The 15,503-nt window shown below is 41.6% G+C and overlaps 1 protein-coding gene across 3 annotated transcripts in view; it reads right to left on the minus strand.

Moving 5' to 3' along the window:
* Nucleotides 1-15,503, minus strand: part of SFMBT1 (Scm like with four mbt domains 1) — a 285,061-nt gene that overhangs the window by 42,713 nt on the left and 226,845 nt on the right. For all 3 annotated transcript variants that reach the window (XM_039482044.1, XM_039482043.1, XM_039482045.1), the window contains 2 exons: nucleotides 2,407-2,647; nucleotides 1,062-1,150 (listed from right to left, as the gene is read on the minus strand). In XM_039482044.1, the coding sequence (XP_039337978.1) occupies nucleotides 1,062-1,150; nucleotides 2,407-2,647 (330 nt within the window). The remainder of the gene's footprint in view (nucleotides 1-1,061; nucleotides 1,151-2,406; nucleotides 2,648-15,503) is intronic.

Here is a 15,503-nt window from a genome sequence, read left to right on the forward strand (position 1 = left end):
ATGCTGTGTCTTAGACACACCTTCGTGCTGTGGACCACTTGTCCAACTGAAGCATGAATATAGGAGTCAGATACCATAGTACCAGTAACCAAAGAGATTACAGAACTCACTAGCCATGGTTGCTCGCATCAGAGCTCCTGCGGTATCTGCAGTCATGGTCATAAAATTATGGGGGTTTTGCAAAGCCATGGGATCAGTGTGCTGTTCATCTGTTGTTTCAGAGGCATTTGACAGTTGTACATTCAGGGCTTGAAGTGGAGTAATACAGCCCACCCTTTAAAAATTCAGACATCTTTTTAATATGTAAGAGGACAGGACAGAAAAGAAGCAAAGATGCCCATGTTAAAAGGTGGAATATAAACAATGTTTAAATGGTAAGCATCTCACTCATCTTCCAAAATGTAATCACAATGTTCTGTCTGGGGAACAGATTAAGATTAGAGATTGAATGAGATGGCCAGGTTTTTGTTCTTGATTCTATTTTATTCAAACCAAGGATCTAGCTACAGAGAAATGGGTGATGGCTAGGTTCTGAATTTGTCCCATTTCAAGCAGAGGTACATGAGTTAAGGAGGGAGACAAAGGAATGGAAAAAGTATCTGTTCAATAGTAAAGAGAAGATTAACAGGGGACATGACTAAGGAAGGAGGCACTTTGAAGATCAGACAAGGAAGAGATTCCACAAAGCTATTTGGAAGGAGGAACAGGCTAAGAGAAAGGGCTGGGCACTAAGGGAATTTTTGAGGAGCTCCTTTACTCTGACAGGCGTTAGTGGGTGGAAGAGAGAATCTGAACCTGCAGTTACAAACACATTCAGGAAAGCATTTGACAACACACAAATGCTACGCAGATACCAGAAGGTGGACAGAACATATTTTTCTGAATTTCAACAGCTTACAGTAATAGCACTTAAAATTAAGAAAGATGTAGAAATGATTCACTTACAAAGGGCTTTACTTTATATACTGTGGTTAAAGATGCTAAGAGTGTCGTAGCCCTAAAAAAGAAGCCTCACTGTTGTTTCAAGTGAGTTAATTCAGTCTATTTGAATAAACACTCACACCCTCTAGCAGGTTAGCAGGAGCACTGCATGCTCCTGTCAGTGTCTGTCGAAGGAATTCTTCCTGGTCAGATATCTTATCCTTGATACCTAAACAAAAAACAAGGGTTAGAGATTACTTCTGTGGCCAGCAAAATGTTACTTCAAGCAACAAGTCATTTGAGTGCCCTTGTGACATTTCATTCAGGAGGGTACACTGTCATCCATGTCAATAAGGTGGCCCATATGCTCCTACATCAGAATGTGACTTTACCTTAGATTACTTAATGATAAGCAAGATTTCACATTAGTGTTATTTCAACAGATAGTGTCAACTCAGAACTTTCCTTCATTTCAGTACAAGAGTACAACCCTTTCAGATAACAGACAAGAGTTGGTGAAAGTGGGTGGGTTTGAAGTTTTAAATAAAATCTATCATGAAGTGAACTTTGTTAAATAACTGATCTCTGTTTCACCTGCCTTGAAGTGTGAGCGTCAACCACTTTGATAAACAGGTCTCACAGGGAACCAGTATGGGGAGCTGCTCTTGGGGCATCAGGTCTCAGCAGTTACCCAGAAATGATGCGAGGGAGCAAACACAAGCCCCTCTTGGGGATGGCCTATCAGACATTCCATTCCACAGACAGGCACCAGGTGAAAACCAAGAGCACAACCCTGACAGCATCTTCATCAAAGATCATTCTCAGGCTGTTTTCTTTTCAGACTCTGGTAACTGACATCAATGGAAGCACCATACGGATATGTGGCAATGAGGGGAAAAGAGTGTTAAGAAGGACAAGGTTCTATGTAGAGAAGGCCTATACTGGAGTGGTTGTACAGAGTCTGTTACAAGGAGGGACAGCAAGGTAGTTAAGTGTAAAACACCGATTGTGCAGCTCAAAATTAACCTGGTATTTGTTTTCTTTTATTTTTTGTACATCACAGCCACTGATATAAACATAGCTTTGGGAATGAAACTTATGACAAGCACAAGGCACAGTCATTTACAGAGTAGGTTCTATGTAAAAACAAGTGGTTTTATGAAAAGAAAAAAAAAGTCTGAGTGGCAAATGCCTAAAAAATAGCAAAGCCAAAGAATTTGAGGGGCAATGGCTAGTGAGTACCAAAAATCTACGTTTTAAAGGCAAGTTTAATTTGGGTCCAAGCTACTGGTGCATCTCAGAAGATAAAAGGATTCATTATAACTGCAAGTACATAGAAGTTTTTGAGAGCAGGCAGTCAAATAAGCTCAACAGTTTGAGATGTTTTATAGCAAGTGCAAATTGCTTCTCCTAACAGTTACAAAGGGCAAAATATACATGAAAAAATAAATTCCACACTCCCTCACTTCCATAGGGAGTTGTTACCTTCAGGCACTTTGAGAATCTTTTTGTTCTGCTCACACCAACCAACTGGGTGTAAGTCAGCTGTCATGATGTCGCACCAAAAGTCCGCCTTGCGGTCTTCCCCATAGCCATCGTAGCGTAATAGGAGCAACTGCCCACAGGTAGTGATGATGGTGGCTACCCAGTAGGTATTGTGGTCAGACTTGATAGCAACCTCCAGCTTCATACCAGGGGCAAAGCCATTCTGCAAACTAGTGTCCACCTGAAAAAAGTAAAAACAACCACAACTCAGTGGCTTATACAAACTCTATGGTAAGGAAGGTAAAGCACACCCTTTTCTATTTGGCCAGCAGCCCTACCAAAGCTCAGACAACTGTCACCTCCCAAAATGCCAGTTTGCCTCCTCAGGGACATATATCTAAATAATTAAATGGCATGAAGGAATCTTTTTATCATTAATTAAAATAAAACCTGCTCATTGCAGTACATCATCCTTTACCCAAGAGCTCAGTTAGTCACAAGTGGGTATTCAGGCCAGTTGATGCTAAAAGTAAAATATTTCAACATACTTTGATCCCTGGTGTAAAAGAATAACATTTTCATTATTCCTCATTATTTTCATTATTCTGAAATATCCCAATTGGCACCTCTCCATCCTATTTTCTCTAACCTCGTTGGATCAAGAGCCCTCTTATGGAAAGCGTAAATGAATGCTTCATACTGAAATTCCACCACCACCTCCCACTCCAGGGACTGATGCTTATTTGTCTAACAAGGTCTGACTCAGCTGCCCAGCAAATTCTAGGCTTTAATGATTTTTCTGAGGCTCCTCCCTCTGAGTCCTGGTCAGCATACTGTCCTGTTCTTTCACTAAACAGATGGCTTCTCTTCTGTCAACAAATTTTACTCTTTTAATGTTTTTCTTGTCTTCAACTGCACTTTGCTCTGTTTGTTTCTGTCCTTCACTCCAGTCACTGCACCCCCTTATTACTTCTAATATCTTAGAGGTTTGGAATGGTTTTACCATTGCATTCCAGTAATGTCCACATAAAGCCTAAGACTGACATACACAATTTGTAGAACATTAAGAGCACCGAGGAGCCTCATCTTATTCATTCTGCTAGCACCATCATTAACTTCTTTCCAAGATAAAAAAAAAAAGTCTGGCTGCACAGTCTTTCATACAGAAGCTTCTACCCTTTTCTCAAAATGAGAATGCAGTACAGGATGCTTCCCTTCCCGTGGTTGAAGTACTTCTGACAAGGCAAGAAGACCTTAACTACATTACCACTACAGCAAGGGTCAGCAACCTTTCAGAAGTGGTGCGCCGAGTCTTCATTTATTCACTCTAATTTAAGGTTTCATGTGCCAGTGATACATTTTAACGTTTTTAGAAGGTCTCTTTCTACAAGTCTATAATCTATTACTAAACTATTGTTGTATGTAAAGTAAATAAGGGTTTTAAAATGTTTAAGAAGCTTCATTTAAAATTAAATTAAAATGCAGAGCCTCCCCCCCCCCCCGACTGAAAATCAGCACGTGTCATAGGTTGCCTACCCCTGCACTACAGTATACATCTGAGCTACCTTTCCACAGCTGAATCTGAGTTAATTGGTGCATATACTTGGCTGGTCTCAAGGCCCCATTTCTCTTGGATTAACTGCTAGAAATATTTTGCCACAAGTCAGACACACGTTGGTTGATTATTTTTTTGGTGTGTGTGTGTGTGTGTGTGTGTGATTGACTACCAACCTTCTTGTTACTGGCTGGCCTGTAATTACTTGGATTATTAGATTTTAATCAACCATCCATTTAAGCACAAGTTTATTATACATAGAAATGTCAGGAACACCAAAAGAAAACCAAGGCACAAGTTTATAGATGCCTATTATTAAGTGCTCAGCTTCTTAAGCTCTTGCTCTTCACCTTTGGAGTTCCTGGTCTATTTGACATTCAGAATCCTTAAGAAAAAAAAATCACCTAAAACCTAGGCTATTTAAAATAAAAAATTGAAAAGAGCACAATATTTTACACTCTAAATCTTGAGAAGACAGCCACAAGCTCCCTTCTCTACTGCAGCTGGCAACATCTTCTGTACAAAACCTGAAGGAGGCAAAGCAACTCTGTGTTTCCATGACAGTAAATGGGGGTCCCGTCTCACTGTGTTACAGAGATAATCGCATGGAATTAGAAATGAACACTCTGACAGAAGTAGCCACCTGTGGAAGTATTGTAGTGCCATAGTCCCTTGTAACTGCAATAAAGGTTTGCCCATTCACCAGAGGATCCCTTGGAGTGAGAGAGGTGAGTGCCCTCTTCTGGTATAGAAACAAGTTTGCAACAAAATTATATTTTGTAGACAAAATGTATGGTCTGGCCACTGACAAGATTCTGACGGGTGAGACACCCTGGGTAACAATTCTGAAAATCTGTTAAACTTTCAAGCACTGAATTTAGAGAAGAGAATGTTATGTCCTGCAAGTATAAAACTGAGTTGCCTGACTGAGGATACATCTCATTATTGTTTGTATTGCAACAGCACATAGTGGCCCCAGTAGGACAGGACCCCACTGTACTAGTTGCTTTACAAATACAGAAAGACTTTCTCTGTCCTAAGGAGACAACACTGATTAACAACAAGATGTAATAAGTATAACAGGAGAAGGGAAGAGGTGTTGTACAAACAGAATAAGGGAACACAATCATGTGGGTACATAAGGCAATGATGTGCTCAATTTCATGGCCATACACAAGTTACACACGCAAAAAACATAGGAGCAATAGAGCGTCTCAAAGAAAAAGGTGGCTAGAGCTGGGAGGGAGGGGTTAGTTGGTTTTTCTTTTTTTACATGGACAAAACCACAATTTTTCTCCAAATCTCATTCTTTGGAACTGATGAACTCTTAACTTAAAAACTTTCCAACAAATTTCAGTCAGAAGCAGACACCTAGCAGGGAAATTTCAGTCAGAACAGTTAAAGTTTAGCAAAGTTATAAGCACTGAAAACAGAGTCTTATAATAGGAAGTGTCTGGCAACCTGAATTACAGGCAATGCTTGCAGGTCTTCCTATAAAAATCCAACCATCTCCAATTGCCAAATCAGCCTAGCATCACTAGCTGGCTATCATCCCAATTACAGGGGAATGAGAGAGTGGAAGGGAATGCATAGGCAGAGAGATTAACAGATTTATTAGTCCAAGGAAAATAAGTATAAGAATGCACAGAGAAGCTAGACACCTGGTCACAGAGCACACAAGTTAAAATAACCTTGATCACAGGAAGCAAAATGCTTCCAGGTTCCTGAGTCAACTCAATATGTGGGCTAGAACCATTTGCATGGGGCCCATGGACTTATTTCAGGTGTGTCAGACTAGATCAAAGGTTCTCAATCTGTACATATGCTAGTGGTAATGGTATATTTGCTTAGTTACATGCTGCTGATTCCCTTGTTCCTAGCTGCAAAATCATTCATGGATTCATATATTAAGGCTAGAAGGGACCATTATGATCATCTAAGTTTGACCTCCTGCATAATACTGGCCTTGGAATTTCATCAAGTGGTCTGATGATTATTACCTTCACTAAAGAAACTGCACCTTATTTCTAGGCTGAATTTATCTAGCTTTATCTTCCAGCCATTACATCTTGTTATCCCTTTGTCTTGTAGACTAAAGAGCCCTCTACGATTAGAAGTTACTGCCTATGTAAGTACTTATGGCCTGATGAAGTCACCTCAGAACCTTCCTTGTTAGCTAAATAAATTTAACTTCTCAACCTCACAGTAAAACAGGTTTTCTAGACCTCAAATCATTCTCATAGCTCTCTTCTGAACTCTAATTTACCAACATCCTTTTTAAAGCGTCTACACTAGAACTGGACATAATATTCCAGGGATGTTCTCACTAATGACATATACAGTGTAATAATACCTCTCTAATTCTCATTGATAGGCTCTCACTTATACATCCAAGCATTTGCTATCTTGGTCCTTTGAGTCACTGCTTACCAAGATACAGTCCCCCATCTAGTAATGGTAACGTATATTTAGGGCCCTTCATTTTCATTTATTTTATTTTCCTGGCAATTTATAAGTGCTTATTTCCACAAAACTAAAACAGGTGAAAATCAGTGTAAAAACCTATTAATAATTTTTCTGGGTAAATAAACAGGGTTGATTTTGGTGGACAGAAAGGGGAAAAGAGTGTTCAGTAAATTAATGCTTTGAATTACGTTCATCAATGCGGTTTGCCTCAGAACTAAAACAGAACTCAAAATACAATGCCACTTCTGAGTTTAAGAAAACTATGTATCTCTAATTCCTGAATAATTTTTTTTATCTGAACAAACAGTTTACTGTTGCAGACTTAGAAACTATTAGCCTATAAATATTTGCATTTAATAACTGGGCCACACCATTTGCAGCACATACACTCAACTTCATCCTTTTCTCTGTGTTCTTTTTTTTAAAACTTTGTTTCTTCCCCTTTTAGTGTGTCAAATCTTTAAACAGTTATCTGCTAACAGCTTGAAATGTGTATGTGGTGGGAGTGAGATTCATCAGAATGTTCAGATACGCACGCACTTCAGAACATATCTGCCTGTTTGTTTATTGGGTCTCTCTTCTAGACTAATACATAGCCTTACTTCAACAGGCATCTTTGCATATACACGCAGATTAATGTATTATCATAATACATATACCTCATGCAATGTATTGTATTTTCCTAATAAAACAAGATTTTAAAAAAATATTTGAATGATACAAAAGTAGGGTGAAAAATCTGAAAAAAATAAATACTTTTTGTAAAACCAGGAGAATTTTTCGGTAAAAACTGGTTTAAACTGAACACGAAGGGGCTTACATATACTTTTGGTTCTTAGATCACCTTGCATTGAGGTATATTAAAATGCATGTTGGTTCAAGTAAGCCTAGCTTTTCATGGGATCCAGATCACTCAGTAGAAGACTTTTGACTTTTTTTTTTTCCTGTTAAGCATTATGTTTTCTTCCTATGATTGGTAAAGGTATTGAATTGCATTTGGCCAAGATCAGATCACTGTGGGACTCATTATAAATATCCCCACTGGATGATTCCCCATTTGCAATTGCTTTGAGATCCATCACTAAGCCAGTTTTTAATATGTGCTGCATTAATTTTGTATATTTATCAGACTATCATGCATATAAAACCATACTAAAAGCTAGAAAATCTATTACTTTCTATTAAAGTAATTGCTGTTGTTACCAAGTGATATTATGAGATCAGAGGGGAGATGTCCCACAAGACTCTGAATTTGTGGAGGGGAGAGGAAAGGGAGAATATGCATGAGGTACAATTAAGCTTCTTCCTAGTATGTAGCACATCTTAAGAATCACTGAGTAGATCACCAACTCATGCCATTCTAGCCATGGTGATTTTGTAATGTGTGCCATACAACTATAGTCTCAAACTGAATAGCATGAACACAAATAAAATGCAGGACAACAAAAAACCATGGGAAGAATGCCATGCATGAAGACAAATGGACTGAAGGAAACTTCAGAAAAGAAGCAATTGTTGATAATTAAAATGGCAAAGGAGACAAAAGATGGATTAACAAGGGCTGCCGCAAAGTCCTGATAGCATGAGACAACAAGGGTGGGCCTCTGAGTTACCTTTTTTTAAAAACGTACTATAGAGTATTCCTAATATTAACCACCACACTTGAGTGGGGCTTCCCACTACAAGAGTAGGGGATGAAATGAACTCCTTTCCCACCTTGGGAAAATGTTTTATGGAACTGTAGTTGAAATCCGTAGTTTACAAAATATTCTTTAAATATAGACTTGTTACATTATATAGGGACTTCGTTGTGTCTCATTCTTTTACTATTTAATTTTAGTAACTAAGATGTCTCCAAAGAAATGTGTCACCAGCACAAATGGGGTCAAACATAGTGAAGTACGTTATTTCTAATATTGTACCAATGCGGGAGTACGACAGATGACATTGGTCTCTTAAGATAGCTTTGAGCCTTGTGAAGCACACAACAGTGGGGCCTTCCTGATCTGTAAAGTACTAGAAATGGAAAGATCGCCATCTTCACTTGTAAAAAACCTTGAAAACCCAAACTGATGTAAATCAGTGCTTAAAAAGGACCAAAAAGAGCGTGGCTCCCATTTCTGCAGAGGGATAGCAGAAAGGAAACAAGAGAGCCCTCCACACAGCATAGAAGTAGTTCAGTTCAGTCTGAGTACAGCACAATGAATCATTTTCTAACTTTCCCCAAAAATCCTCTGGCTTCGGTGATTGTGGACTGGAATCAGGTACATGTGTTGGAGGCAGCTCTCCCAAATATGCCATTAGCTGTATCTACTTGCTGTCAGCTGTTTTGTCAGCAAAAAAACCAACCAACCAACCAAACCCCCCCGCCCCCAGTTTCCTTTTACTCAAGTTTCTGTGAAGAGGACATCAAGCATCTCACTTTCTGAGCTTGATGCCCTACGGTAACACTGATAAGAGTCCAAGCTATATTCATGTAAAACTGGTTTATTCGGAAAGATGGGTGAGGACGTTTTTTTTTTTTTTTTAACACAAAAAATGGATTATGTGAAGTATTTGCATGACAAAAGTGAAAGCCTTTTATTGGTTCCTTAAAATATTTCTATATAAATCATTCATCTTGGTGAATTAGGGCTCCCAGAAAGCGCTGAAAACATGACTCATGATATTTCTAACACTGAGTGAAAAACTAGATCTGAAATCAGACCCATTATCACATTTTGAAGTTTAGAGGACCATTTACACTAGAACCTCAAGTGTTAGGAACACCAGAGTTATGAACTGACCAGCCAACCACACACCTCATTTAGAACTGCAAGTACAGTAACCCCTCACTTAATGTCATCCCAGTCAACGTTGTTTCATTGTTACATCACTGATCTGTTAGAGAACATACTCATTTAAAGTTGTGCAATGTTTGCTTATAACGTTGTTTGGCTGTGGGGGCTTGGAACCAGGGTGGGCCGGCAGCCCCCCATCAGGTCCCCTCCACTCCCCCACAGTGCCTCTCGCCCACTGGCAGCCCCAAGGACCAGCAACTCCCTCTCCCTCCCTGTGCCTCCTGCCTGCCGCAATCAGCTGTTTCAAGGCATTCAGGAGGCTGGGGGGGGGAGAGGAGGAGGGGGGGAGGAGCAAGGACACAGCGTGCTGGGGGGAGGGGGGAGCAGGGATGGGAAGAGGCAGGGTGGGGGTAGGGCCTGGGGAAAGGGGTGGAGTGGGGGCAGGCCTGGGACAGAGCTGGGGGTAAAGCACCCCCCCAGCACTTTGGAAAGAACAGCAAGAGGAGCAGCCGGACGATCCACCCTCTTTCACCCTCTGACTCCACCACCTCAACCAAGCTTCACAATCATCATTGCTGAATACAGTATTACATTGTTTGTTTAAAATAGTTTAAAAACATGTACTGTATATTTCTTTTGTCTGGTGAAAAAAATTCCCTGGAACCTAACCCCCCCCCCCCCCATTTACAATATTTTTTATGGGGAAATTGGATTCACTTAACATCGTTTCGCTTGAAGTCACATTTTTCAAGAACATAACTACAACATTAAGGGAAGAGTTACTGTATGCAAGCAGGCAGCAGCAGACACACAAAAAAGCAAGCAACAGATACAGTACAGTACTGTGTTAAATGTAAACTATTAAAAATTAAGGGAAAGTTTAAAAAGATAAGGAAACTTTTTGTGCTTGATTCATTTTTCTTCTGCATAGTAAAGTTTCAAAGCTGTACTAAGTCAATGTTCAATTGTAAACTTTTCAAAGAACAACCATACCATTTTGTTCAGAGTTACGAACAACCTTCATTCCTGAGGTGTTCGTAACTCGGAGGTGCTACTGTATATCACTGTGCCTCCATCTGACTTACTCTTCCACTTTATAGAACCATTATTATTGTTTAGATCTGTGACTGGGAAAGGAAAGCTCATAAGAGGTCACAGAAAATTCTTAAATATTCTGGGGAAAAGTTTAGAGACTCATCTTTAAAAATCTATTTCAGCATCTAGGGAGGAAATGACTCTTGAGTTATTACCGACATCACTTCTTTATCCTGCTATATTTTAAGCAACCCCCGCCCCACTCCCTCCCTGCAAAAAACCTCCTGGTTTTGATGCTTTTCAGATCTTCAACTACATACACAAAAATGAATTCCTACTAATAAAAATTAGAAATAATGAATGTTCTAAAAATTCACCTGCAAATTCCATTCTGCCTGAATTTCACTCTGGGCAGTTTCCATGCTTCAGTTAGGCATTTATACAGACAGCCTCATTTAGAAGGTGATAACTGCAGCTTCAACTGATGTCAATGGGAGATGGAGGTACTCAGCCCCTCTGAAAAGCAGGCCACTTGGGTATTTAATTTTAAACCACCTATATTGGAAAATTGTTGGTGGATGGATACACATTTGGGTGCACCGAGGCACACATTTTGCTGCCTCTTGAGGTGATTTGTGGACTATTAATATTTTCAAAGTTCAACAAGCTTTAATACAAAAGTGATAGAAAAGGAACTATTTACCAGCCACAGACTACCTACACACATGTAAAACTGGTGAGAAAAATCTGACTCAAAACATTGGCTTGGGGGGAAAAAAGATTTTGAAAGTTCATCATTATGAAGATGTGACAGCTATAAAGATATAGCCAGAGTGTTACATGTTTAAATGGTCAACTTAGAAAAGACAACTACAGCAAATTTTATTCCACCTCTCCTAAGCTTCATATATGTATGTAATAGAGCTCTGAACAAAGTGTGTGTGTGTGTGTCGGGGGGGAAACAGGAGGGGGTAGTCCTCTTGTTAGTCTAGTGTGTGTTTTAAAAATAGCATTTTTGTGTTATCCTAAAAGATATTACCTCATCCATCTTGTCACTCGTCCTACCTTTTTTCCCCCCCCTTTTTTAAATGCACACTTTTATAAAGCAATGCACACTTTTATAAATGCACACTTTTGTGCTCTAGAAGGCAATGGTAAAAGTCAACCAACAACTGTAAAAGAAAGTAAGTTCACAGAACTACTGTATTAACAAAATCTGAATTCAGTTGTAATACAAGTTGTTTAATAGAGTCTGGTTAAGCTTGTCTTCAGTTAACTTACATGATAAGGTTACTTACTTGGGTCAAGACATTATCTTGACCACAACAGGGCACCCACTGTTTACACTGATGAAGTGGGAAGTAGAATTAGAAGACACTTTAGGCCATATCTAAACTAGGAGTGTTTTGCCAGTAAAGCAATACTATACCTGCAATGTGTTCATAGCCCCGCCCCCAGCAAAACATGCTACACTGGAAAAGGGCAGTTTTGCTGGTATAACTGCAGTTCCATCAGGGGCTTTTGCCAGCACAGCTATGTTGGTCAGAGATCACACCTCTTCACATCCCTGACAAACACTGATATGCTAGTAGAAGTTTAAATCATAACCATGGCCTTAATAAAAGTTTGCAAGCATACTGATGAATGCTTGCATTAATGAACTCATTAATGAATACCAAGATGCACGTACAGTCAACATAACAAAGTTGCTACATTTACTGACTCAGCCCTACACTGACTCTTGACATCAAAGATCACCCAGTTAAAGTATTGAATCCCATAACAAAGATCAAATAGACAGGATGTACCTCAGGAGCATTAAAGCAATCCACTTCCAATAACTGTCAGACTACCAAGGGTCTGATTCCTTATCAAGTTCAGTCCTATAGAAAGTGTGCTCTTCTAACTTGGATTGAATCAGTACTGTAACTCTCAATAAGCTCAGTTAATGCTATAACCTTAACATGCTAGAAATTAAAATTCATAGTTCACATTTTTAGAGTCTGGATACCTGAACTCTTACTGAGGTATCTGATTGCTAAGTATTATTTTCAAAACACACAGAATAGACTTTGCAAAGGCTAAAAAACTTTACTGTATATAAAAAGAAAGAAAGCATGATCTGAATTTTAATATGTTTTCTAGTGTTTCACACTTCTGCAGCACTTATCTACCTATCTTGAGGTTTCAAAGGACTTTGTGAACATACATGAATATAGCTGATCTGTTTGTTCAAAATTTTGAACAAACTGGAGTGGGGGGAATTCTGCAAACTTTTAATTAAAGTTTCCCTTGCTTTTTGAGCAGCTTTATTCACGAATAGAGACTCAACAATCTTATTAAGCAAGTAAATATCCTTATTTTATAAGTGAAGAAACAGGCATAAAGAGATTAAGGGTCAGATCCTTGGCCTCTGGCCACAAACCACACAGCACAAAGGAGGGAGAAGGGCATTAGGTGGTAGATAGGAAAGTGCAGATGGAGAGCTTTACGTGTCCTTTGCACCTAACGGGAACGGTGCAATCACAGATTTGCGTATGTCCTGTTATCATACTCACTCTTCCTGTCTGGAGTGCTGTGCAATGAGTGCTGCACTCCAGGATGGCTATACTGCATGGTGATGGGAGTTGAGTGCAGTGGGTAAGGGTCGTAGTTTTCAGGGCTGGGTGGTGAAGCTATAGATGTTGGAGGCAGCTGGTGGTGAGAAGAAACCCGGATGTTGGAGAAAGTGGGTTGGAGGTGATATGGGGGCACCAGGGAAAGAGTTATGGGACAAGGGCTGCGGGGGGTGGGGGTGGAAGGAGCAGTAGTGCTCCGCCTGCATGGCTACAAGCGCCTGGATCGAGTCCACTTGGCACTCCATGATGCTTATCAGCCGATCGGTGCTTTGCTGCTGGAGCTCCGTGCTTTTGTGCCTGCGATCCGCATTCTGCTGGCAGATCCTCCCTTCACTCTCCCTCCACTCCTGAGCTTTTAGATTCTCATTAAGTGACTGCTGCATTACTTCATGCAGCATGTCTTCTTTGCAGTCTTTCGGCTGGTGATAACACGGACGGCTGAGATCTCAAGGTTGCATCTGTAAAGGCAAAATGCAACACTTAACAGAGACAGCATTATTCACACCAGACAGAGCAATGATCCTCCCCATACTTAAGGGCAAGCACAGTCTACACAATAGCATAATTTGCCTATCCCAAACCGAGTGCACATAACCCACAGGAGCCCCAAAATGGTGAATAAGCACAGGGGCAAGGGGAACTGATTGCTTCACAGCTGTACTGTCCTCTGGTTTCTATGCCTTGGTAGGGTGACCAGATATCCCGATTTTATAGGGACAATCCTGATTTTTGGGTCTTTTTCTTATATAGGCTCCTATTACCCCCCTACCTCCTGTCCCGATTTTTCACACTTGCTGTCTGGTCACCCTATGCCTTGGAGAGAGCCAACAGCTGTAGGGGGCCCCTATACTGAACACAGTCCCCACATTTTCCACAGAAGTTCGTCCTGGAAGATATCTCACTGCTGAGGGTGACCTGGGAAGCAAGGGAGGGTCTTCTACTACAATGCGGCTTCCACTCTGGCCCATATGCAGTTTGCCTGTGTACAGCAATGGTCCCTCTGCCCCTCACGGCACAGTGGCGTGGACATGTTAGCCTGACTGGTACAAGGACCACAGGGGCTCTCCTGAGAAACCTGCACAAGCGCATTGCCCAAGTTCTGGATAAGACCTTTGAAGAGATCACTGAGGCCGATTACCACGATGTGAGAGAGCACATCAACGCCCTATTCCGCATCTAGGCATGCATGCAGCCCTATCCCGCCTCGCCCCAAGAGCCCGCACCAAATAACTTCCTTCCCAAAATAAAAACTACTTACCGGGCACCTCCTCTGGTGTTTGTCCTTCCCCAAGCACCAGCCACCACGACTGGCTACCTTCCTCCTGGCAGCATGCATCTAGGGATGCCGAGGTATCTTCCTCTTCAGCACCCTCGCTCCTGCTTCGCTCCTCCTCCTCCCTTGTTGGACTGGGCTCTGAAGTGTCCATGGTGGTACTCGGAGTGAGGTGGGGTTGCCCCCAAGTATCACATCCAGCTCTTTGTAGAAACGGCAGGTCACGGGGGCAGCACTGGAGTGGCGGTTTGCCTCGCAGGCTTTGCGGTAGGAATTCCGCAGCTCCTTCACTTTAACCCTGCACTGCAGTGTGTCCCGGTCATGGCCCCTTTCCATCATATCCCTTGATACGTGCCCGAAGGTATCGTAATTCCTACGGCTGGAGCACAGCTGGTCCTGGACAGCTTCCTCCCCTCCCCCCAAACACTGATGAGGGTCCAGCACCTCGCCATTGCTCTATACTGGCGCGTGGAGGCATGGTCATCTACAAAGTTTCGCTGAGAGTGTTCTACGCCTGGCTGAGCAAACAGGAAGAGGATTTTCAAAAATTCCCAGAGAATTTAAAGGACAGGTCTGACAGTTGGTCACTTGAGGGCAGGGCAGTAGAGTTCGAAGTGATGACCAGAGTGGCTAGAACAGGCATCGTGGGACACTTCTGGAGGCCGATCAGAGCGCATTAACAGCTCCAGCGGTGGTGCATCAAACATTATTCCATTCGCCGAGGCGGATTACCAGGAGTGCTCCAGCCGCGGAGTCACAGCGCTCTACGTGCCTTGCCAGTGTGGACGTGTCGTGAGTTAGCACACACTGGGCTGCTTTAATGCACTCTAACTCACAAGTGTAGCCATGCCCTAAGTTATGTGAAATGCCTAAGGGGCCAAAACTGCAGCCAGATAATGGAATAGCATGGGAGGAGGAAGGGACTTTCCGCTAGTTAAGTTTTCTGTACAGGCAGCAGGGGGTGGCTGGCATAGGAGTCTCTACACCTGCACTGATGCCCCACCCAGGGCCAGATATACAGGCTCTACACCTCAGATTCCAGCAATGATGTAGCACAATGTCACCACATTCAACACCGGGATCTACTGTAAATGATTTACTCACCACCACCCAGGAAGTCAGGGGAGAACCCAGGCATCCCCTCCCACCCCACACTGCCCCTGAGCCCTGTGCCCTAAGAGACTCTTTACTGTAATCAAGACAGTGTTTGTAAAACATAACATAATTCTAATAATATTTTCTGCCAATTCTTTTGCAGTCCATCATGCAATTTCCCCCTTCAGAGCACACCTGGGACACTTTCAAATACTTTGCATCTCAAGAACTGCAGCTCCTATTTCCCAGAATACAGCTCCCTTAGAGCACGTTCT

The sequence above is a fragment of the Mauremys reevesii genome, linkage group 7 (assembly GCF_016161935.1).
Source record: "Mauremys reevesii isolate NIE-2019 linkage group 7, ASM1616193v1, whole genome shotgun sequence".
Classification (NCBI taxonomy): Eukaryota; Metazoa; Chordata; order Testudines; family Geoemydidae; genus Mauremys; species Mauremys reevesii.